At 46.7% G+C, this 23,175-nt stretch overlaps 1 protein-coding gene across 1 annotated transcript in view; it reads left to right on the plus strand.

The window, feature by feature from the left end:
• Positions 1–2,882: 2,882 nt before the first annotated feature.
• The window catches only part of SLC17A9 (solute carrier family 17 member 9), a 46,835-nt gene continuing 26,542 nt past the window's right edge, over positions 2,883–23,175 (plus strand). The window contains exons 1-3 of the mRNA XM_087720581.1: positions 2,883–3,920; positions 20,582–20,779; positions 22,638–22,777. Of these exons, the coding sequence (XP_087576707.1) occupies positions 3,772–3,920; positions 20,582–20,779; positions 22,638–22,777 (487 nt within the window). The 5' untranslated portion in view covers positions 2,883–3,771. The remainder of the gene's footprint in view (positions 3,921–20,581; positions 20,780–22,637; positions 22,778–23,175) is intronic.

Here is a 23,175-nt window from a genome sequence, read left to right on the forward strand (position 1 = left end):
CCGAGGGATGCTGCAATGGTCATAAGTGTGAAAAACAAGTCACTTTTTCCAGTGCTGTTGTAACTTTGAATGGTCCCTAAATGAACTGTTGTAAGTTGAGGACTACCTGTAACATAAAAATGATGCTGATTCGTGCAGTTTTTGGAGAAGGAGCTATGTTTAGTAGGAGCATTGTTGGAAGGAATGAAAAGGAGACTAAGCACATCTTAAAGGTAATGGGATAAAGGGAGCATATGAATAGCAATAGCAATAGCAGTAGACTTATATACCGCTTCATAGGCCTTTCAGGCCTCTCTAAGCGGTTTACAGAGAGTCAGCATATTGCCCCCAACAATCTGGGTCCTCATTTTACCCACCTCGGAAGGATGGAAGGCTGAGTCAACCCTGAGCCGGTGAGATTTGAACCGCTGACCTGCTGATCTAGCAGTAGCCTGCAGTGCTGCATTTAACCACTGCGCCACCTTGGCTCTGAAGGAATTTGATTGGCATATGTTGGACAAAGCTATTCAGATTCGTTTTCAGTTGGATCCCATCTCATGGCCCATCTGGTGGAGATGCCTAAGGAGGAGTCTTGCTCCATAAAGGTAAAGCTTACCCTCACACATATGTGCTAGTCGTTCCAAACTCAAGGGGGCAGTGCTCATCTCCGTTTCAAAGCCGAAGAGCCAGCGCTGTCCGGAGACGTCCCCATGGTCATGTGGCGAGCATGACTAAACCCCGAAGGTGCACGGAATGCTGTTACCTTCCCACCAAAGGTGGTTCCTATTTTTTCTACTTGCTATTTTTTCTACTTGCATTTTTTATGTGCTTTCGAACTGCTAGGTTGGCAGAAGCTGCGATAAGTAATGGGAGCTCACTCCATTACGTGACGCTAGGGATTCGAACTGCCGACCTTTCTGATCAACAAGCTCAGCATCTTAGCCACTGAGCCACTTTGCCCCACACCTGGGAACAATTTTGAACCTGTTGGGCCTGAGGAAATGGACAGAGGCTTTACTGCCGTGAGCTCAGTCACCTGCTGTATTCCTAGATTAATGCAATTCTCTTAAGCAGTTCAATAAAGTTTGGGGGGGGGCTTTCCACAGGAAAAACTAACTTTTATCTAAATTATTACTATTTTGTAATAACAGGGATTTTAATCTTTGTGACCTTCAAGGTTGGCATTTGAAAAAAAAAACTTTTGCAATAGAATGCAAACTATCAGGTTTTTGGTTAACAAACACTATGGCCACAATTAGAAAGTCATTACTTGATTATTTTGGCATCATATTAGTGGCTTGGCCCAATTTCAGCCATTGTATTGTATTTTCTGTACTAGAGCCTATCAGGGACATTTAGATGGCATTGGGAAGGAAGAATACCTTTATTTGCTTGTCATGCTTGCATTCTAGGTCCATCCCGATTTGAAAACCGTGGGTAATATTTCTGTGTCAAACTTGATTGACTGTCACTGAGTGTGCTGTCAAATGGTTGCCAATTCCTAGGAATTGCATAGATTTCCACCCCTCCCTCATCCTCTAACTCCAATCTGGTCTTCCATTGATGCACCAGAAGGCAGGACAAGAAACAATGGATAGAAGCTAAAGAGAGAAGCAACCTTTAATTTAAGCAGAAATTTCCTAATGGTGAGAATAGTTAAATCAGTGGAACAACTTGGAACAATGCCTTCACATTGTGGCTGCGTCATCGCTGGGGGTTTTTAAGAAGAGACTGGACATTTGTCTGAAATGGCATAAGGTCTCCTTGAGCAGGGGGTTAGACTAGAAGACCTTCAAGGTCCCTTCCAAATCTTATTCTGTGTTCTATGATCTCAGATCATTACTAATTTGCAACAACACCTCCTCTGTCATCGTCCTCACCTTGTGCTCCAATATTTGAGGGGCTGCCACAGAGGGGAGGAGGAGGTCAAGCTATTTTCCAAAGCATCTGAAGGCCAGACAAGGAACAATGGATGGAAACTGATCAAGGAGAGAGATTCAATCTAGAAATGACAAATTTTCTGACAGTGAGAGCCATCAACCCATGGAACTGCTTGCCTTCAGATGTTGCAGGAGCTTCATCTCTGGAAGCTTTAAAGAAGAGTCTGGACTAGTCTAGTGAAGAGAAGAGAAGGACCAAGGGAGACATGATAGCAGTGTTCCAATAATTGAGGGGCTGTCTAAGAGAGGAGGGGGTCAACCTATTTTCCAAAGCACCCCAAGGCCAGACAAGGAACAATGGGTGGAAACTGAACAAGGAGAGATTCAACCCTGAAATGAGAAAATTTCTGACAGTGAGAACAATCAACCAATGGAACAGAAGTTTTTGTTTTTTTAGTTAGACTTATATACTGCTTCATAGGGCTTTCAGGCCTTTCTAAGCGGTTTACAGAGTCAGCATATTGCCCCCACAATCTGGGTCCTCATTTCACCCTCCTGGGAAGGATGGAAGGCTGAGTCAACCTTGAGCCGGTGAGATTTGAACTGCCAACTGCAGATAGCAGTCAGCTGATGTGGCCTGCAGTACTGCACTCTAACCACTGCGCCACCTCGGCTCTGACTTCGGAAGTTGTGGGAGCTCCCTCAGTTGAGACTTTCATGAAGAGACTGGACTGCCACTTGTCAGAAATGATACATAGGGTCTCCTGCTTGGGCGGGTGGTGATGGGTTGGACTAGATGACCTACAAGGTCCCCTTCCATCCCTGTTCAATGGCATAGGGTCTCCTGCTTGGGGAAGGGGGGGTTGGACTAGATGACCTACAAGGTCCCTTCCATCCCTGTTCAATGGCATAGGGTCTCCTGCTTGGGGAAGGGGGGATTGGACTAGATGACCTACCAGGTCCCTTCCAACCCTGCGAGGCTGTTAACATCCCCGCGCGCCTCCGGCTCTAATAACGGAGCGGCCGGTGGCGGAGCGAAGGAACGGAGCGCGCAACAGCCTCCCGCCGCTGAATGAATGGGCGCTGGAACGGACCCGCCCCTAACGGCGAAGGGAAGAGTCCCTCTCCCCACCTCCAGCATCGCTCCCCGCCCCACATACACACACACACACAGACACCCGCGCCGACAACGAGGAAGCCGCGGTCCGGGACAGCGATGACGCCTCCAGTCCCAAGTTGTCTTGTTGGCTGTTGCGGCTGCCAAGCGAGACGCGGCCGGGATCCTCTCTCCTTGCGCTTCGCTGCGGGACGATCGGGGCCGACTGGGGAGATCCCCGAGCGAGTCTTCGCCTTCATACAACCCCGAGTTTGACGTTTCCTTTTACACCCGGTTTGCGAGACTTCCTGGAAAGGGGGCCCGAGCAGGAAGAGACAAAATTGACACGTGGACCTTTTTTTTTCTTTCTTCCTTCCCCTCTTGGTCTTTTTTTTCCCCCTTTCCAATCCCAGGACGGACGGCGGCGAGGAGATGCTGGACTGATTTTTTTTTTTGTCTCCGGGGCGAACCTGGGGTTAGGCGTCGTGGGATCCCCCCTCCTCCTTTTCCCAAATCAACAGACGCCCCCTGCCCCTCCGGTTGCTGCTTTTCAACCCCTACCAACTCCGAGTCCAGCTTTGAATTCCGGTCTCTTGTCTGGAAAGAAGAGTAGCTGGAGAAGACTTTAGAAAACTTTTAAAAAGTTTAGGAAACTTTTTACTCCTCCTGGCTGTTTTGGAAAAGTCTGCCGCCTTCTCAACTTTCTTCACCCTCCCCGGTAGATGGGACTTTCTGGCTCTCTTGTTTGGCTTGGTGCTTTGTTCATTTGTGGATTTACATACACACCCAGACACACCTTGTTAACTCAGCCGTTGGATGGCCTTGAGCATCGGCAACAATGGAGCCCAGGGGGCCAACCTGCTGGCATCCCAACCTCCCAAGGAGCATCAGCTGCCAGCCGCCAGATGCCCCCAGCAGGACGCCCTGAAAAAAGATGGAGGGATCGGGAATGTCTTTTGGTCCAGGTGAGAATCGGTGGTCCTCTTAAGCTTCCTTGGGAAGCTTTTCCCAGCCCCCAAATACTGGTGGGCCGTCTGCCTGTCCATTCCAATAGGGGAAAACCTTGGTTGGGTTTGAAAGGCTGGTTTAGTGTTCTGATATCTCAGGGGCTGCCACAAAGAAGAGGGGGGTCAAGCTATTCTCCAAGGCACCTGAGGGTAGAACAAGAAGCAATGGGTGGAAACTAATGAAGGAGAGAAGCAACTTAGAACTGAGGAGAAATTTCCTGACAGTGAGAACAATTAATCAGTGGAACAACTTGCCTCTAGAAGTTGTGAATGCTTCAACACTGGAGGTTTTTAAGAAGATGTTGGATAACCATTTGCCTGAAGTGGTGTAGGGTTTCCTGTCTATGCAGGGGTTGGACTAGAAGACCTCCAAGGTCCCTTCCAACTCTGTTGTTCTATTCTATTCTATTCCATTCCATTCCACTCCATTATTTATACCTTATACCTTATTCCTTTTTCTATTCTATTCCATTCCATTCTTTATTCCTTATACTATTCTATTCCATTCCTTATTCCTTATTCCTTATTCTATTCCATTCCTTATTCCTTATTCCTTATTCCTTATTCCTTATTCCTTATTCCTTATTCCTTATTCCTTATTCCTTATTCTATTCTATTCCATTCCTTATTCCTTATTCTATTCTATTCCATTCTTTATTCCTTATTCCTTATTGTATTCTATTCTATTCCATTCCATTCTTTATTCCTTATTCTATTCTATTCCATTCCTTATTCCTTATTCTATTCTTTATTCCTTATTCCTTATTGTATTCTATTCTATTCCATTCCATTCTTTATTCCTTATTCTATTCTATTCCATTCTTTATTCTTTATTCCTTATTCCTTATTGTATTCTATTCCATTCTTTATTCCTTATTCCTTATTGTATTCTATTCCATTCCATTCTTTATTCCTTATTCTATTCCATTCCATTCCATTCTTTATTCCTTATTCCTTATTCTATTCTAAAAGCAACATGAATGGTTGTAAGTCAAGGACTGCCTGTGTAAGAGCACTCATCCTAGCTGAGTTGATGTAGAAAAGGTAAGCACGGCTCAAATTGATTACAGATAGTCCTTGAACTTACAACAATTTGTTTACTGACTATTCGAAATTACAATGGCACTGGCAAATGTGACATGACCATTTTTCACTGTTACGACCTTTGTAGCATCCCTTGGACAAAATTGGCAACTGGTTCATATTTATGACTCTTGCAGTGTCCCGTGTGTGTGTGTGTGACAGAGAGAGGGAGGGAGGGAGGGAGGGAGGGAGAGAGAGATGTGGTCCCCTTTTGTGACCTTCTGGCAAGCAAAGTCAATGGGGAAGTCAGATTCGCTTAACAACCGGGTGACTAACTTATCCACCGCAGTGATTCACTTAACAGCTGTGGCAAGAAAGGTTTATAAAATGGGGCAAAACTCACTTAACAAATGTGTCACTTAACAACAGAAATGCTGGGCTCAATTGTGGTCATAAGTCGAGGACTATGTGTAGTATGTGCAGGACTTCCCAGGACAGTAGACATCTGTGAGAATCCAAATAATATTTTGGAAAAGGCAGCAGCAAATAACTTATAGACAAGCAGTCCTTGACTTACAACCTTCATTTAATAACCGTTCAAAATTACAATGGCCCTGAAAAAAAAAGTGATTTATGACCAGTTCTCATACTTAGGACCATTGCAGCATCCCCCAGAAAGATAACCCAAAGGTGCTTTTTTCCAAAAGGCAACTAGACTTTGTTTTTTCTTTGAAGAGGTTTCACTTCTCATCCAAGAAGCTTCTTCCGTTCTGAAGAAGAAGCTGTACTGAAGCATGACCCGTCAAAAGCGCGTTCCACAAAAGCGCGGTCGACGAAATCGCGTATGTGACGTCATCACAACGCAACGAAAAAGATCGAAAAATTGAAATAAAAATTAAATTACAGCAAGCCGATTCACATAAAAGTAAGGGTTAGGTTAAAGGTTAGGGTTAGGGTTAGGTTAAGGGTTAGGGTTAGGGTTAGAGCGTTAGCGTTACGTTTAGCGTTAGGTTAAGGGTTAGCGTTAGGTTTTTCGTTACGTTAAGGGTTAGGTTTAGGGTTAGGTTAAGGGTTAGGTTTACGGTTAGGTTTAGGGTTAGGTTTAGGGTTAGGTTTGGGGGGGTTAGGGGAAGGTTTTAGCTTTATTTTTACATTTTTCGATCTTTTTCGATCTTTTTCGTCGCGCTGTGATGACGTCACATACGCGCTTTCGTCGACCGCGATTTTGTCGTCCGCGGTTTTGTGGTAGAACCGTACTGAAGGAGAACGGAAGAAGCTTCTTGGATGAGAAGTGAAACCTCTTCAAAGAAAATCCAGTTTAAAAAAACACACCTTGGGTACAGCCATGACCTGGATGAGTGAGAGTCTCCATAGACACCCATTAGTCACTTGATCAAACTTTGAATGCTTGCCAATCTTTGTGCCTTTACAATGGTTTCAGCGTCCCGGGCTCCAACCAACTCCCAAAGTTTCCCGTGGTTACCATGTAATTAAAAGAACAAAAGTTTCCCTCCCCAGGGGTCACAGGTCACATTGTCCAATCAAAGCTGTTGGCGAGCTCCCACTATCACTTCTGCTCCTCCTTCTACTGCCACCTGTTGGGGTGACCTTGGTTCCTATGGGAGAGCTCTTTATTTTGTCTAGTTCCCCCTCCCCCCCGCCACAGTGCGTGGCAACTGTGAAACAGCCCAAGATGGCTTCAGCCAGGTTTGATTCAGAGTTGACAACCTGCATGAGAAAAAAATCAGAAGTGTCAGAAATGTCAGGTTTTAGACCAGGGGTCCCCAACCCCCACCCCCCCCGGTCCATGGACTGGCACTGGGCTACGGCATGCCAGAAACCGGGCCATGTCAACAAATGAAGCCTCATCTATGGGATGCAAGCAGGATACGAAAACACGCCCCTAGCACTACGTAATGGAGTGAACTGCTGTAGCTTGATTTCAATGGAGTTTCCATGTAGTTTTGTTAGTAATAATATGGAAAATCTTCTTAACTTCCTAATGTAACATGTGGCCTGGGGGTTTCCTCCAAATAGATCTGAACTTCCTTAGCTTTTCAAAACAGCCAAAATTTACCAGATGCCACCCAGCTGTCACTAGCATGGCCAGACAGAGAAGAGCTACAAAGAGGATTAGGGGACTGGAGGCTAAAACATATGAAGAATGGTTGCAGGAACTGGGTATGTCTAGTTTAATGAAAAGAAGGACTAGGGATGACATGATCGCAGTCTTCCGATATTTGAGGAGCTGCCACAAAGAACAGAACAACAGAGTTGGAAGGGACCTTGGAGGTCTTCTAGTCCAACCCCCGGCTCAGGCAGGGAACCTTATACCATTTCAGACAAATGGCTGTCCCATCTCAACCTCAAAAGGAACAATACTGGACAAAGTTTACATGTTGTATAGAAACATCTCTCAGGTCTTTAACTGATCTGGTGAACCATGTGTCTAACCCAGTGCTAGCACATGTCTATGACATGTGTGTCAAAAGGGCCATACCATGATATTTTGAGGGGCATTCTCAAAAGCCTATCCCTTTCTCTCCAAACCCTTTAAAACAGAAGTCTCCAACTGTGGCAACTTTATTTTATTTATTTTTTGAGGGGGGGGGGAAACCTTTATTAAAAATTTAAAACATTAAAATACCAGTACCTTTAAAATAATTTTGTATAAGTTACAATCCTTTTTGACAGCACTTACATAACCAATTGTTATTCAAATACATTCTTATACATTCCTAATTATTCCCATATCTATACATCCATGTTTTTAAGCTGTACATTTCATGTTCCTATTATTTATCCATTGATACCAGTTTTCCCAAACTGTATCATATTCTCAGTCTTCCTTGTCCCTTGACTCCAATGTGAGTTTATCCATCTCTGCGCAATCAAGAATCAGCGTGGCAGGCTGAGGAATTCTGGGAGTTGAAGTCCACCAGGCTTAAAGTTGCCAAGGTTGGAGCCCCCTGCTCTAGAAAGGACATCGTTCTATGTTAAATTGATTGAGGACTCCAAAAGCTTTGGTTGATGTGACCTCTGCCTATCCATCTATATATACCAGTGATGGCGAAGCTTTTTCTTATGGTGTGCCACAATTGGGTACGTGCGCGCTATTATGCCCACCCCAATTCAATCCTCCCTGCCCACCTGCACATGCATGCGCGACCCCTCCCCAGGCTCTGGAGGCTGTCCTGAACCCTAGAGAGGGAAAAGAATAGCCTCCCGCAGCCCCCCACTGGAAGCATGAAGCAAATTGTTTCCAAACTTCCAGTTGGCCCATTAGCACCATTTAATTTATTAGATTTATAGGCCGCCCAATCCCGAAGGACTCTGGGCGGCTTACACAGAACAAGAAAGAAAAACAAACAAAACAAAATAAAAATGAAGATTAAAATTCTCCAACACGCATGCATTCAAGTTGGGGCTGGACCCTACATAATAAAGTCAACAGCCCCAGGCCTGCCGGAACAGCCAGGTTTTAACGGCTTTTCTGACGGCCATGAGGGTGGGCGAGGTCCAGACCTCTGGGGGTAGCTGATTCCACAGGGTCGGAGCAGCCACAGAGAAGGCCCTCCTCCGAGGCCCCGCCAGCCAACACTGTCCGGCTGACGGCGTCCTAAAGAGGCCCACCCTGTGGGATCTTATCGGCTGTTGGGAGGTATGCGGCAGTAGGCGGTCTCGCAAATACTCTGGTCCTGAGCCATGTAGGACTTTAAAGGTAATGACCTGTTGAAAGAAATGTCCTTTTGGGTTCAGCTCCAAGTGGGGAAGAAGACACTGGAGACATGGAGGCTGCTTGGAAAGATGGTTTATTGTTGGACAGGGCCACATGGCTTGAGCCCTGAACAGAAAAGGGGATCACATGCTTCAATGTTGGTGGAGAAGAAGAGAAGGGCTGAGGGAGGGGCTTGCTAGGCTTTTTATACCCTGTTTAGTCCCACCTCTCTGTTTCCTGTTCCTGTGTAAGAAATGTATTCTGACTGGTTGTCAGACTCCCATGGTGCCATGGTGCTACTCTCTAGGCTGTGATGAGTTCTCAGTTGCCTTGTGGTCAGTTGAGTAATATCCCTTCCCCCTACAGCTGCAGTGAGGAGAAGTCTTTATTATGTAAAGTGGGCTAGCCTGGCCATCTTAATGGCCCATTAGCTGGGGGTGGGTAGAAAGCTATAGGCAACTATTCTGTCTTTTAAAACATGTTTCTTTTCACATCCAGAGAAATATTCTGCCTTTTCAATATTTCCTAGGATATTTCATTTTTCTGGGAGAGGGCTGTGTGATAACTTCCCACAGACCAACACCTTGAATTGCGTCTGGAGACCAATTGGCAGCCAATTGGTTGCCCTCTCCAGCCTCCAGAGGCTTTCCTGAAGCCTGGGGAGGGCGAAAATCAGCTGGCAGGTGCATGCATGTGCGCCAGAGCTGATGGCTGGCGTGTCAAAAAACATGGCTCCGTGTGCCACCTGTGGCACGCGTGCCCTTGGTTCGCCATCACGGATCTGTACTGTATCCAAAATGAAAACTAGGACATTTAAAAACATTTATTTATTTAACTTCAAGGACCACACTTTGAGAACTGATGCCCTATATAACTCAAGAGAGTTCAAATGCCCGTTGAAACTGAATTTGAATTTAGAATTTACTTTATTTGTATGCCGCCCTTTTCCCTGAAAGGGACTCAGGGCGGCTCACAATTCAAAGGAGGGGAAAAACAATCAAAGTTACAAAATATAAAGACCATACACAGTTAAAAAACACAACAATCATACCATTCAAAGTGGGGTTGCAAGTCTTTAGCCCCAGGCCTGTCGGAACAGCCAGGTTTTAAGGGCTATGCGGAAGGCCTGGAGGGTGGTGAGGGTACGAATCTCCACGGGGAGCTCGTTCCAGAGGGTCGGAGCAGCCACAGAGAAGGCTCTCCTCCGGGTAGTCGCCAGTCGACACTGGGCGGCTGATGGAATTCGGAGGAGGCCTAATCTGTGGGATCTAATTGGTCTAGTGGAGGTAATTGGCAGTAGGCGGTCTCTCTGCTGGCAGAGGAATTCTGGGAATTGAAGTCCACATAACTGAAAAGTATCTCTAGCTTGAGAAAATGCTGGACTTAGTCAAAGAACTGCATCCGATTGTATCCATGGGGAAATTTGCGTTTGGAATAATGCCTTCTTGAACCCAGCGCAGCTAAGGATCCCTTCTGGAGGCTGGCTAGGAAATCAGAAAAAGCCAACATCATAAGATTGTGGGGGCATGTTGGGGCCACATGGGAAGACTCGGAATAAAACTTCCAAGAGAAAACAGTTAAATCAGTTGACACACTGTAAACCCCCAGTGTTAATGGAACCACAACGACCCTTAATTAGCCCTGCATGAGTGAATGACAGCCGATTATCTTCAAGTTTATAATAGCAGTAGACTTATATACCGCTTCATAGGCCTTTCAGGCCTCTCTAAGCGGTTTACAGAGAGTCAGCATATTGCCCCCAACAATCTGGGTCCTCATTTTACCCACCTCGGAAGGATGGAAGGCTGAGTCAACCCTGAGCCGGTGAGATTTGAACCGCTGACCTGCTGATCTAGCAGTAGCCTGCAGTGCTGCATTTAACCACTGCGCCACCTTGGCTCTTATGTCCTATCTTACTGAAGCAATTGGGCAGGTGTTTCTTAGCCTCAGCCCTGAACTCTTGCTTGAGCAGCTGGAAAATGTGGACATTTGTTGGTTCATCCGTTTCCCAACAGTTTTGTGGACATTCAATAAAAGCAGTTCATTGACACGTAGTAGAGTGAGTTGGATTTTGCAATGATGAATCAAAGACAAATTTTCTGGATGGTTTTCTCTCTCTCTCTCTCTCTCTCTCTCTCTCTCTCTCTCTCTCTCTCTCTCTCTCTCTCTCTCTCTCTCCCTCCCTCCCTCCCTCCCTCCCTCCCTCCCTCCCTCCCTCCCTCCCTCCCTCCCCTTTTATCTTTTACACACACAAACACACCATATACACAAAACCACAGAGTCTGGTAAGAGTTCTCGTGACCCTAATTTTGCCTGTCTCCAAAGCAGCAGGGATAAAATCAGAATTTAACCTAGGTCTATGGTTTGGTTAATCATTTCCCCCTCCTCCCAATGCGATTTTCTACCGCTTAGTTAAAGCTTATAGCTTGTTTGCTTTGAAGGCAGCAAGACAAACAAGAAAAGGTGCTTTTGTTCTAGAAGGAGTAGGAAGATGCAGGAATTTACACAGGTGGTTTTATTAATGCCTCCCTCATTTTTTTTTTAAATGAACTTGTCTATGTGCGTTGATCTGTAAAAAAACAACAACAACAACAGTCGCATACTTGCAGCCCCAAGGAAACTGGGTGGTTTTTTTTAGCAGTCATGCTGATCACATTTTTGCGATAGTTTAAATCGTGTTAAGGGTGGCTCAGTCGCTAAGACACCGAGCTTGTCAATCAGAAAGGTCAGCAGTTCAGCGGTTCGAATCCCTAGCGCCACGTAACAGAGTGAGCTCCCGTTACTCATCCCAGCTTCTGCCAACCTAGCAGTTTGAAAGCATGTACAAAATGCAAATAGAAAAAATAGAGACCACTTTTGGTGAGAAGGGAACAGTGTTCTGTGTGCCTTTGGCTTTTAGTCATGCCGGCCACATGACCACGGAGACGTCTTCGGACAGTGCTGGCTCTTTGGCTTTGAAACGGAGATAAGCACTGCCCCCTAGAATCAGGAATGACTAGCACATATGTGCGAGGGGGACCTTTACCTTTACCTAAATCATGTGTTGCCCCAGTGTTGGAAGTTATCACCCAGCCCTCTCCCAGAAAAATGAAATATCCTAGGAAATATTGAAAAGGCAGAATATTTCTCTGGATGTGAAAAGAAACATGTTTTAAAAGACAGAATAGTTGCCTATAGCTTTCTGCCCATCCCCAGCTAATGGGCCATTAAGATGGCCAGGCTAGCCCACTTTACATAATAAAGACTTCTCCTCACTGCAGCTGTAGGGGGAAGGGATATTACTCAACTCTCCACATGCATCTGAGAACTCATCCATACCTGGACTCATCACAGCCTAGAGAGTAGCCCCCTGCATGGCACCATGGGAGTCTGACAACCAGTCAGAATATATTTCTTACACAGGAACAGGAAACAGAGAGGTGGGACTAAACAGGGTATAAAAAGCCTAGCAAGCCCCTTCCTCAGCTTTTTTTCTCTTCTTCTCCATCAACATTGAACCATGTGATCACCTTTTCTGGTCAGGGCTCAAGCCATGTGGTCCTGTCCAACAATAAACCATCTTTCCAAGCAGCCTCCATATCTCCAGTGTCTTCTTCCCCACTTGGAGCTGAACCCAGAAGGACATTTCTTTCAACACCAGCCTAGATCATGGCTCAAATGAACCCAAAGTCTGTTCCTGGTTCAGCATTGGCAGCTGTAGAGGATACCTTTCTAGCGCAGCTTTCTACTGCATCCCAAAGGTGCTTTTTCAAAAGTTGGATTTTCTGTGTGGGTTTTTTTTTTCTTCATTTAAATAGGTTTCATTTCTCATCCAAGAAGCATCTTCAGTTTTTACTGAAGCTGCTTCTTCGGATGAGAAGCGAAACGTCTTCCAGAGAAAAAGGAAGTCCAGTTGCCTCCTGAAAAAGCACCTTTGGGACAACCATGAACTTGGATGACGGAGAATCTTTGTAGATGTTCAGCCTGATGGCTGCTGTTTTGATGAGGAGGGCAGTGTGCGATAGTGACTCCTTTGTTAATGCTACAAAGAGTGGATAGGAATCCCTACTTGGATTCCCTCAGATGAATTTAGCAATAGCAATAGCAGTAGACTTATATACCGCTTCATAGGGCTTTCAGCCCTCTCTAAGCGGTTTACAGAGAGTCAGCATATTGCCCCCAACAATCTGGGTCCTCATTTTACCCACCTCGGAAGGATGGAAGGCTGAGTCAACCCTGAGCCGGTGGGATTTGAACCGCTGAACTGCTGATCTAGCAGTAGCTTGCAGTGCTGCATTTAACCACTGCGCCACCTTGGCTCTTATTTAGGCCATTCTCGCTCTCTCTTTCAGCTCAACCCACCTCACAGGGTTGTTGCTGTGGGCAGGGAAATTAAACTAAGGAGAGCCCAGGTTGAAAGTGCAGTCAATAACACAACACATTGATTAGTCCTCCGGGAAAATGACACCAGGAAGAATGGCCAGCAACTATTCTCCTGGGATGGTATCACTGCTTTCCTTCCTTCCTTCCTTCCTTCCTTCCTTCCTTCCTTCCTTCCTTCCTTCCTTCCTTCCTTCCTTCCTTCCTTGTTACTTACTTACTTGCTTACATCCTTTCCCTTCCCTCCCCCTTTCCTTAGTGTATTGCCTTATGTCTCTTCCTTCCTTCTTACTTGCTTACTTCCTCTTTCCTTCCCCTTCCCCTTTCCTTACTGTATCTTACCTTGCCTTATGTCTCCTTCCTTCCTTCCTTCCTTCCTTCCTTCCTTCCTTCCTTCCTTCCTTCCTTCCTTCCTTCCTTTTCTTGTTACTTGCTTGCTTCCTCTTTCCTTTCTTTTCTTTTCCTTTCCTTTCCCTTTCCTTAGTGTATCTTACCTTGCCTTGCCTTGCCTTACCTTATGTCTCCTTCTTTCCTTCCTTCCTTCCTTCCTTCCTTCCTTCCTTCCTTCCTTCCTTCCTTCCTTCCTTCCTTCCTTCCTTCCTTCCTTCCTTGTTACTTGCTTACTTCCTCCTTCCTTTCCTTTCCCTTTCCTTAGTGTATCTTACCTTGCCTTGCCTTATGTCTCCTTCCTTCCTTCCTTCCTTCCTTCCTTCCTTCCTTCCTTCCTTCCTTCCTTCCTTCCTTCCTTCCTTCCTTCCTTGTTACTTGCTTACTTCCTCTTTCCTTTCCTTCCCTCTCCTCTCCCTTCCCCTTCCCCTTTCCTTACTGTATCTTGCCTTGCCTTATATCTCCTTCCTTCCTTCCTTCCTTCCTTCCTTCCTTCCTTCCTTCCTTCCTTCCTTCCTTCCTTGTTACTTGCTTACTTCCTCTTTCCTTTCCTTCCCTCTCCTCTCCCTTCCCCTTCCCCTTTCCTTACTGTATCTTGCCTTGCCTTATATCTCCTTCCTTCCTTCCTTCCTTCCTTCCTTCCTTCCTTCCTTCCTTCCTTCCTTCCTTCCTTCCTTGTTACTTGCTTACTTTCTCTTTCCTTTCCTTCCCTCTCCTCTCCCTTCCCCTTCCCCTTCCCCTTTCCTTACTGCATCTTGCCTTGCCTTATATCTCCTTCCTTCCTTCCTTCCTTCCTTCCTTCCTTCCTTCCTTCCTTCCTTCCTTCCTTCCTTCCTTCCTTCCTTCCTTCCTTCCTTCCTTCCTTCCTCTTTCCTTTCCTCAAGGGCAGCCCTTGAAGAGCATTCGGAGACTTCAGCTTGTCCAGAATGCAGCCGCACGAGCGATTGTGGGTGCACCTCGGTTCACCCACGTAACACCTATCCTCTGCGAGCTGCACTGGCTGCCTATTGGTCTCCGGACGCGCTTCAAGGTGCTAGTCGTTACTTATAAAGCCCTGCATGGTATCGGATCTGGGTACTTGAGAGACCGCCTCCTGCCAATTACCTCCCAAAGACCGATTAGATCCCACAGATTAGGCCTCCTCCGAATTCCATCCACCGGCCAATGTCGACTGTCGACTACTCAGAGGAGAGCCTTCTCTGTGGCTGCTCCGGCCCTCTGGAACAACCTCCCCGTGGAGATTCGGACCCTCACCACCCTTCAGGCTTTCCGCAAAGCTGTCAAGACCTGGCTGTTCCGGCAGGCCTGGGGCTGATGAGTTCCCAGCCCCACTCGAATTGTTGTGACTGTTGTGAGTTTTTAAATCTGTTCTTTGTAATTTGTTTCTCGTCTTGTTTGTTCTTGTATTGTTCCCTTCCCCTTGGTTTGTTAGCCGCCCTGAGTCCCACTGGGAATAGGGCGGCATACAAGTTTAATAAACCTAAACCTAAACCTCTCCTCTCCCTTCCCCTTTCCTTACTGTATCTTACCTTGCCTTGCCTTATGTCTCCTTCCTCCCTCCCTCCCTCCCAGTCTGGAAGGAGCAACGGATAGCCTCTCCTTCTTTCTGGGGCGCAATTCCTGCGCTAACTGGGTCACCCCAAGACATTTGAATTCCATTTTTGCCTGTCTTCTATTGTATTTGTATTTTATTATTTGTATGCCGCCCTTCTCCGGGAGGACTCAAGGCGGCGAACAATTCAAGGGGGAAAAAGGGGAACATAAAAAGACAAAATACAAATAATAAAAGTAGACAACAGTCGCACAACCATACATGTCGAGAGGGGAGGGAACTCATCACCCCCAGGCCTGCCAGCAAAGCCAGGTTTTGACGGCTTTTCGGAAGGCCTGGAGAGAGGTGAGGGTCCGGATCTCCGCGGGGAGTTCGTTCCAGAGGGCTGGAGCTACCACAGAGAAGGCCCTCCCCCGGGTAATAGCCAGGTGGCATTGGCTGGTAGATGGCACCCGGAGGAGGCCAACCCTGTGAGATCTAATGGGTCTGTGGCAGGTAATTGGCAGTAGGCGGTCTCTCAAGTACCCAGATCCAATACCAACAGTCTTGCAACTAACAGTCCTCCCCGCAAGGAGCAGGAAGAACCAGATGCCCCAAAGGATGCTGGTGTAACGGACGGACACACACACACACACACACACACACACACACACACACACACACACACGAAACTGCAGCCAGCCATGACTTGCGGTGTTACCCGGTGTCTCTTTTATTGGTTAGTGGCTTGACTCTGTTTAACCGAGGGAGGGGGGGCGGCTACGTGGGTTGTATCAACATGGCTGCTATCATAGCAGACACATATCACTTTTGTTTTAAGGTGGTTTGCGGGGGGGGGGGCGAGGGAGGAGAGGCCTAATCTAAAGTAGATCAGCCAGCCTTTCCTGGCCAGGTTTCTTTCCAGCAGGGTGGACTTCAAGTCCCAGAATACTTAGTGTCATCCAGGAGGAGGAGGAGGAGGGCTGGGGAATTCTGGGAGCTAAGACCACCCATGTGCCCAAGTTGGGGAAGAATGAATGGGACTTGGGAGGGTTTGAGAGGTGCATCAAAATGGCCACAAATGGCGAATTGTTTTTTTGGAATCCTTAGCCTGGATGTTTCTAAGCAAAAGAGGGGGTGGGAAGAGGAATAAAAATGGATGTGTTGTTAACTTTGTAAGGTTGTGACAGGTTTGGTCTTTTTATGACTATCTAGGCCAGTGTTTCTCAACCTTGGCAACTTGAAGATGTCCGGACTTCAACTCCCAGAATTCCCCAGCCAGCAATCGCTGGCTGGGGAATTCTGGGAGTTGAAGTCCGGACATCTTCAAGTTGCTAAGGTTGAGAAACAGTGATGTAGGCCTTCCCAGCTGTGCTTCCCAGGTGTTTTGTTCTAAATCTCCCAGAATTACTTGCTTGCACGGCGGCAGCCATGTTGGCTTGGAATGCACAAAATGGCCGGGAAGCATCAGCTTGAGGAAATCTGCAATCCTTTTTTTTCCCCCCCAGACTAGGAATGGACAGAAAGGGAACCTCTGGACTCCAGATCCCATCTCTTCCTTAGCTAGGGTCAGTGGTGATAGATGATGAGAGTTGTAGCATAGCGACATCTAGTCCGGGGGTCACCAACCTTTCGGACCTCAGGGACCACTAAATTCATAATTTCAAATCCCGCGGACCACTAATACAATCTGCCTCATGAATGGGCGGGCGTGCGTGGCTAGGTGGTCATGTGACTGGGTGGGCGTGGCCAACTCAATGCCACTCATGTCGAGGGGCGCTACTCGCCACTCCTCGCCTGCCCGCCCGGGGTCCTTACGGCCCCAACAGGAAGCAGTTGCTGGAGCTAGGCGGCCACCATGAGAAAGAGTTGGCAAAACAGCTCAGTTCAAATTGGATCTGACCGAGAAGGAGGCTCAGCAGAAGCACCTCACTGAGGACTACAAGCATGGGCTTTCCAAGCAGAGGGAAGACCTACGGGAGTGCAAGACCAGGTACCTGGACGCTCAGTGGGCTGAGATGGTCAGCCAGTTCCAGACCATGATGCAGTCCCACCGGAACGAGGCCCTCTGGATCTTTGCCACCAGTGTCACTTCCCTCCAGCCTTTGCCCAAAGCCCCCCACCAGGAGGCTGAAGCAGACCCCAAATCAGAATTTCTGCCTCCCTCTGACCCACACAAAAAGACCTCAAAGGGGGAGACTCTCTGCATCAACACAAGCATTCATTGCACGTATCCATCCCAGGGGCCGTAGTTTGAGGACTCCTGATTTAGTGCAATATAAAAAATGGAAATAATTTTTCTGTGGATCACCAAAATTTTCTCACGGACCACCAGTTGGTTACCGCTGATCTAGACTGCCCAAGGTTAAGGCTGGGGAATTCGGGGAGTTGAAGTCCACACAGCTTAAAATTGCCACGGTTGTGAAACACTGTTGTGTGATAGATTACACATTCTTTCAACAGTGCACAGGAGGAAGCTAATATTTGAATTGCAAGCAGGTTTAATCCTATAAAACGTATTTGCCAAGTTTATAAAACATATTTGCCAAGGGGGGGGGGAAATGTGGGGCAGTAGCTTTTTGTTTAAGAGTTGGAATTCAGAGTAGAGTTGAATCACCGGTACAGGTTAGTCCTCGGCTTACGACCACAATTGAGCCCAAAATGTCTGTGGTTAAGTGAGACAGTTATTAAGTGAGTTTTGCCTCATTTTACGACCTTTCTTAAGTGGTTACGTGAATTGGTGGTTAAGTGAATTGGTGCGGTTGTTATACTAGTTACCCGGTGGTTAAGTGAATCTGGAAAAAGGTCACAAAAGGGGATCTTGTGGACACTGTGACCGTCACAAATATGAAATCAGTCGCCAAGCACCTCAATTTGGTTCACGTGGCCATGGAGATGCTGCAATGTCATAAGTGTGAAAAAGGTCATATGTCACATTTTTTCAGTGCCGTTGTAACTTTGAATGATCACGATGTAAGTCAAGGACTACCTGTAGTATTAGCGACATCTGGAGTGCCCTAAGTTTGCAGGAACGTTTGCAGGAGTTGGGCATGGCTAGTCTAGTGAAGAGAAGGACCAGGGGAGACAGGAGAGCAGTCTTCCAATATTTGAGGGGCTGCCATGGAGAGAAGGGGGTCAAGCTATTTTCCAAAGCACCTGAAGGCCAGACAAGGAATAATGGATGGAAAATGAACAAGGAGAGATTCAACCTAGAAATAAAGAGGAATTTTCTGACAGTGAGAACAATCAACCGAGGGAACAGAAGTTGCCTTTGGAAGTTATGTGAGCTTCATCACAGGAGGCTTTGAAGAAGAGATTGTCAGAAATGGTGCATGGTCTCCTGCTTGAGCAGGGGGGTGGACTAGAAGACTCCCAAAGTGCTTTCCACTTCTATTATTTATCTATCTATCTATCTATCTATCTATCTATCTATCTATCTATCTATCTATCTATCAGCTATCTATCTATCTATCTATCTATCTATCTATCAGCTATCTATCTATCTATCTATCTATCTATCTATCTATCTATCTATCTATCTATCATCTATCTATCTATCTATCTATCTATCTATCTATCTATCTATCTATCTATCTATCTATCTATCTATCTATCTATCTACCTACCTACCTACCTACCTACCTACCTACCTACCTACCTACCTACCTACCTATCTACCTACCTATCTACCTACCTACCTACCTATCTAATCTATCTTGTATGCTGCCCACTCCCGGAGGACTCCGGGCGGCTCACAAAAGACAAGGGAAAGGGGGGAAACAAGACAAAGACAACATATTAAAAACAAAACCAACATTCACAGTTTCTATGTTCTATGTCAGTGATGGCTAATCTTTTTGCCATCATGTGCCAAAAATGGGGGGAACGCAGAGGGCAGTGCCGGATTTAGATGAAAAGAGGCCCTAGGGCTATTCCACTTATGAGGCCCTTTCACCTCTCATTTTTAAGTTTGTAAATTACACGAGAGACAATAAAATACATCATTACTGTGATATATATCAATAATATCAATATATATAGCTGGCCTCCTGAAGGAGGGCGGCTCTTCTCTGCGGTAAAGGCAGTGAGGCCAGCCGCCTCCCCTGCTGCGCTCAGCTGCCCGGCTCGGCCCCCTCGCCCTCACCTGCCTGGCCGCTGGTGGGCTCCGCGTCGACGGGGCGGCTACTGGGAGTGGCCACGCCTCTCGCCCGACCGCCGGTGCCGGGAACGTGGGCGGGCTCCCCAACTGCCGCGGCGCTGGAACGATCTTAACCAATACATTTTTATGCTTGTTTATTAGTCATATGCGTAGAATTTCGGTTCAGTGTTTTAGTGTTCACTGTTTTTAGAATAGTGTAATTTTAATTTTGCTAACAATTTGAACGTAGGCCCCTCTTGATCTTGAGGCCCTAGGCTGAAGCCTAGTTAGCCTATAGGAAAATCCGGCCCTGGCAGAGCGGGGCTGTGTGTCGTGCGTGTGCATGCCCACACCCATAATTCTATGCGCCCTCCCCCCCGCGTGTGCGTGACCCCCCAGCAGTCCCACCGCTTTTGGCTCGTGATGGCAGGGGTGACCCGTTTTTCGCCCTCCCCACCCTCCAGAGCCTTTCTAGGAGCCTGGGGAGAGCAAAAATGGCCTCCCCCACCTCCTCGAGGCCTTCCGGAGGCCGAAAACTGCCTGTTTGCCGACTTCCAGTCAGACTGGAAGGCCTATATTTCTCTCTCCCCAGACTCCAGAGCCTTTCTAGGAGCCTGGGGAGGGTGAAAATGGCCTCCCCCCCATCCCGGAGGCTCACCGGAGGCCAAAAACAGCCTGTTTCCTGACTTCTGGTGGGCCCAGAAAGCCTGAAAATCAGCTGGCCGGCGCATGTATGCGCGCCGGAGCTGAGCTCGCGTGCCCTCTGTCTCCTCCTCCTCCTCCTCCTCCTCCTTCTTCTTCCTGCCTAGGCAGAGGGTTGGACTAGAAGACCTCCAAGGTCCCTTCCAACTGTGCTATTGTATTATTGTATAACCATTTATCTGAAGTGGTGTAGGGTTTCCTGCCTAGGCAGGGGGTTGGACTAGAAGACCTCCAAGGTCCCTTCCAATTCTGTTATTCTATTATAATGATAGGTTGGCAATTACCGGTAAGTGCAATTTACTAAGTGCGTGTACTACTTAGAAGGAAGCTGGAGTTCAGGAGTGCTTAAAGAGAGGATTTGGGTCATAAAATGAGTCACTTGTTCGCAAACAGCTCATATCCCTCTGAACTCTTTATTTTGTTATTAAATGTGATTTACAGGTTGGGTCACGGATCCCTCTAATCTCGGGATGGGCAGCCTTTCTGTAGTCATCTTTTTTTTTTATTCTGGTTGATTTTAGAAAAAGAAAGATTTTACACACTGTGGGAAGTTATCCTCACGAGCTCTGTTTTCACTAACAGCAGCACTGCGAACCAGTCCTTTGCTATTTCTAGGGCAGCCCCCCCTGGGCCAGAACTAAGCCTTGAGTTTGACACCCCTGTCCTACAGGATGGAGGTGTTTTTTTTTAGGACTGGACTATTTGACCGAGGTACCTAAATACATAACATGCTAATATTCTCTGCCTTCTGATATTAACAGGCCTGAATCCCGATTATGGACTACGATGCTCCTGCTGGGAACCTGCCTGCTTTACTGCGCCAGGGTCCTAATGCCCATCTGCGTGGTCACCATGAGCTCCCGCTTTGACTGGGACAAGAAACAATCCGGAATTGTGTTGAGCAGCTTCTTTTGGGGTTATTGCCTGACCCAAGTTGTCGGAGGCCACTTGAGTGACCGGTATGAACAATATTACGTTAAATCAGGGGTGTCAAACGCGATTTCACTGAGCGCCACATCAGGGTTGTGTCTGACCCCCAGGGGGCATGGGCGGCGTGGCCAGAGGGCATGGCCAGCTCGATATCACTCCTGTGGGGGGCCCTGTGGTGGCTCGAGTGCTTTGCCTGTGAAAACGGGCTCCCGAGTAATAGCTAAGTTGAAGTGCCCATTGATGTGAGTGACAATGAGTTGGCCACGCCCACCCAGTCACATGACCACCGAGCCCTCAGCCCTGCCTACCTAGGCGGTCATTAGGACAGAGAACCGGTTGTTAAATTATTTGAATCCCACCACTGACACACACACACACACACCGAGGGGTGTTAAGGGGGTCTTATCCCCAGAGTATTTGTTTCCAGAGACTAAGTCACCTGGGTACCAAGTTTGGTTGAAATTGGTTTGCTTGAGGCGTTCCAGAGCTATGCTGGAACACACACACACACACAGCCATTTTTATATATAGATAGATAATATCCATGCACGATGAAGAGATAAACCTGGTTTCTTAAAAATAACCCTGTAATGGGATGGCACATAAAATAATGCAAGCAAAATTTCATTTCGGAGGGATTAATCCCATGCTTAAATCACGGGACACGTAGGACACATTTATTCCTTCTGAGAGGATTTTGATGCGTGCACCTTTTCTACGACTGAGATTCTCAATCATCCAGGTCACGGTTGTCCCGAAGGTGCATTTTTTTCCAAGAGGCAACGGGACTTTCTGGTTTTTCTTTGAAGACCTTTTGCTTCTGATCCAAGAAGCTTCTTTAGTTCTGCAAGCACCTAGCGTCATGCCCACTTGCTGTTTTTAACCTTGACACTGAACCAGGGGTCTCCCAACCTGGCAACTTTGAGACTTTTAGACTTCAACTCCCAGAATTCCCTAGCCCCAGCCATTGTGGAATTCTGGGAGTTGAAGTCCACAAGTCTTCAAGCAGCCACGTTTGGGAGACCCCTGTCCTGAAGGAAGGGTCAACAACAGAGGTGGTATTCAGCCGGTTCGGACCGGTTCAGGCGAATTGGTTGCGGAAATTTTAAGTAGTTTGAAGAACCGGCAAATACCACCTCTGGCTGGCCCCGCCCTCCCGCTCCCAAACATGGCTGCTTTGGGTTTTTTTAGCAGATTTTTTTTTCCCTTTTGCAACACCTTACAGTCATTATATCATCATGTCATCAGACCTGTACATGTATGTAATATTTTGCTTTTATATTTACACACCTTTATACACAGTTCTATATGTATTTATATATATTGTTTTTTGGCTTAATTAATTTTATTCTTGTTTTGCAGCCATTTGTACCAATTGTTCCAAATTTCATAATATTCTGACTCTTTATCTTTTAATTTCAGTGTTAATTTGTCCATCTCTGCACAATCCAAAGTTTTTTTTTATCACTAATTCGTTCAAGGGGGTATTATTTTGTTTCCAGCATTGGGCAAATGCTATTCTAGCTGTAGTTAGCAGATGTCTTAATTTTCTTTGTATATTTCCCTTTGATTATTCCCAGCAGAAATATTTCGGGTTTGTATTTTATTTGTTCTCCTGTAATTTCTTGCACCCATTTCCAAATTTTTGTCCAATATTTTTGTGTTTCCGGGCAGGTCCACCATATGTGATAATAAATCCCTTGTACTTTTTTACACTTCCAGCAGGTCGGCTTCATGTTTGGGTACATTTTAGCCAAAACATTTCGTATATATTTTCTTTAAGTGCTGCTGATCGTGTTAGTTTATAATTTGTGCATAATTTGAGGGTGGTTTTTGAGTGCTGTGCTTTCAACACTCTTGCTGACCAACGTCCTAACTGTCTTTCAGGATAGGAGGGGAGAAAGTCCTTCTCCTCTCCGCCTCGGCCTGGGGATCCATCACCGCCATCACGCCCCTGCTCATTGCCTCAAGCTCCGCCCACCTGACCCTGATGACCCTCACGCGCTTCCTGATGGGACTGTTGCAAGGTGAGACAATCTGTTTCCAATCGCTTGACTCACCGGAGGAATTGGAATAACGGTGACTATTATTACGAGGAGTGGCTAGAAGGCAAGATTGCAGGCTAATTCTGCCCATTGTCAGGAGTTTGATCCTGACTGGCTCAAGATTGACTCAGCCTTCCATCCTTCCGAGATGGGCAAAATGAGAACCCAGATTGTCGGGGAAAAAAGCACCATGAAGCAGTAGATAAATCTTAAGTGCTATTGCTATTTCACGTTGATAGGGATGACGCAACATTTTAAATCCCCTGCATTGGCTACGGTAGAAGTTTGCTGCCACAGGAAAAGGATGCATGTAGTCCTTGACTTACGACCACAACTGAGCCCCAAATTTCCGTGGCTAAGCGAGACAGTTGTTAAGTGGG

The sequence above is a fragment of the Thamnophis sirtalis genome, unplaced genomic scaffold, assembly GCF_051295495.1.
Source record: "Thamnophis sirtalis isolate CommonGarterSnake01/CBP01778 unplaced genomic scaffold, rThaSir2_p1.2 scaffold_7, whole genome shotgun sequence".
NCBI lineage: Eukaryota > Metazoa > Chordata > Lepidosauria > Squamata > Natricidae > Thamnophis > Thamnophis sirtalis.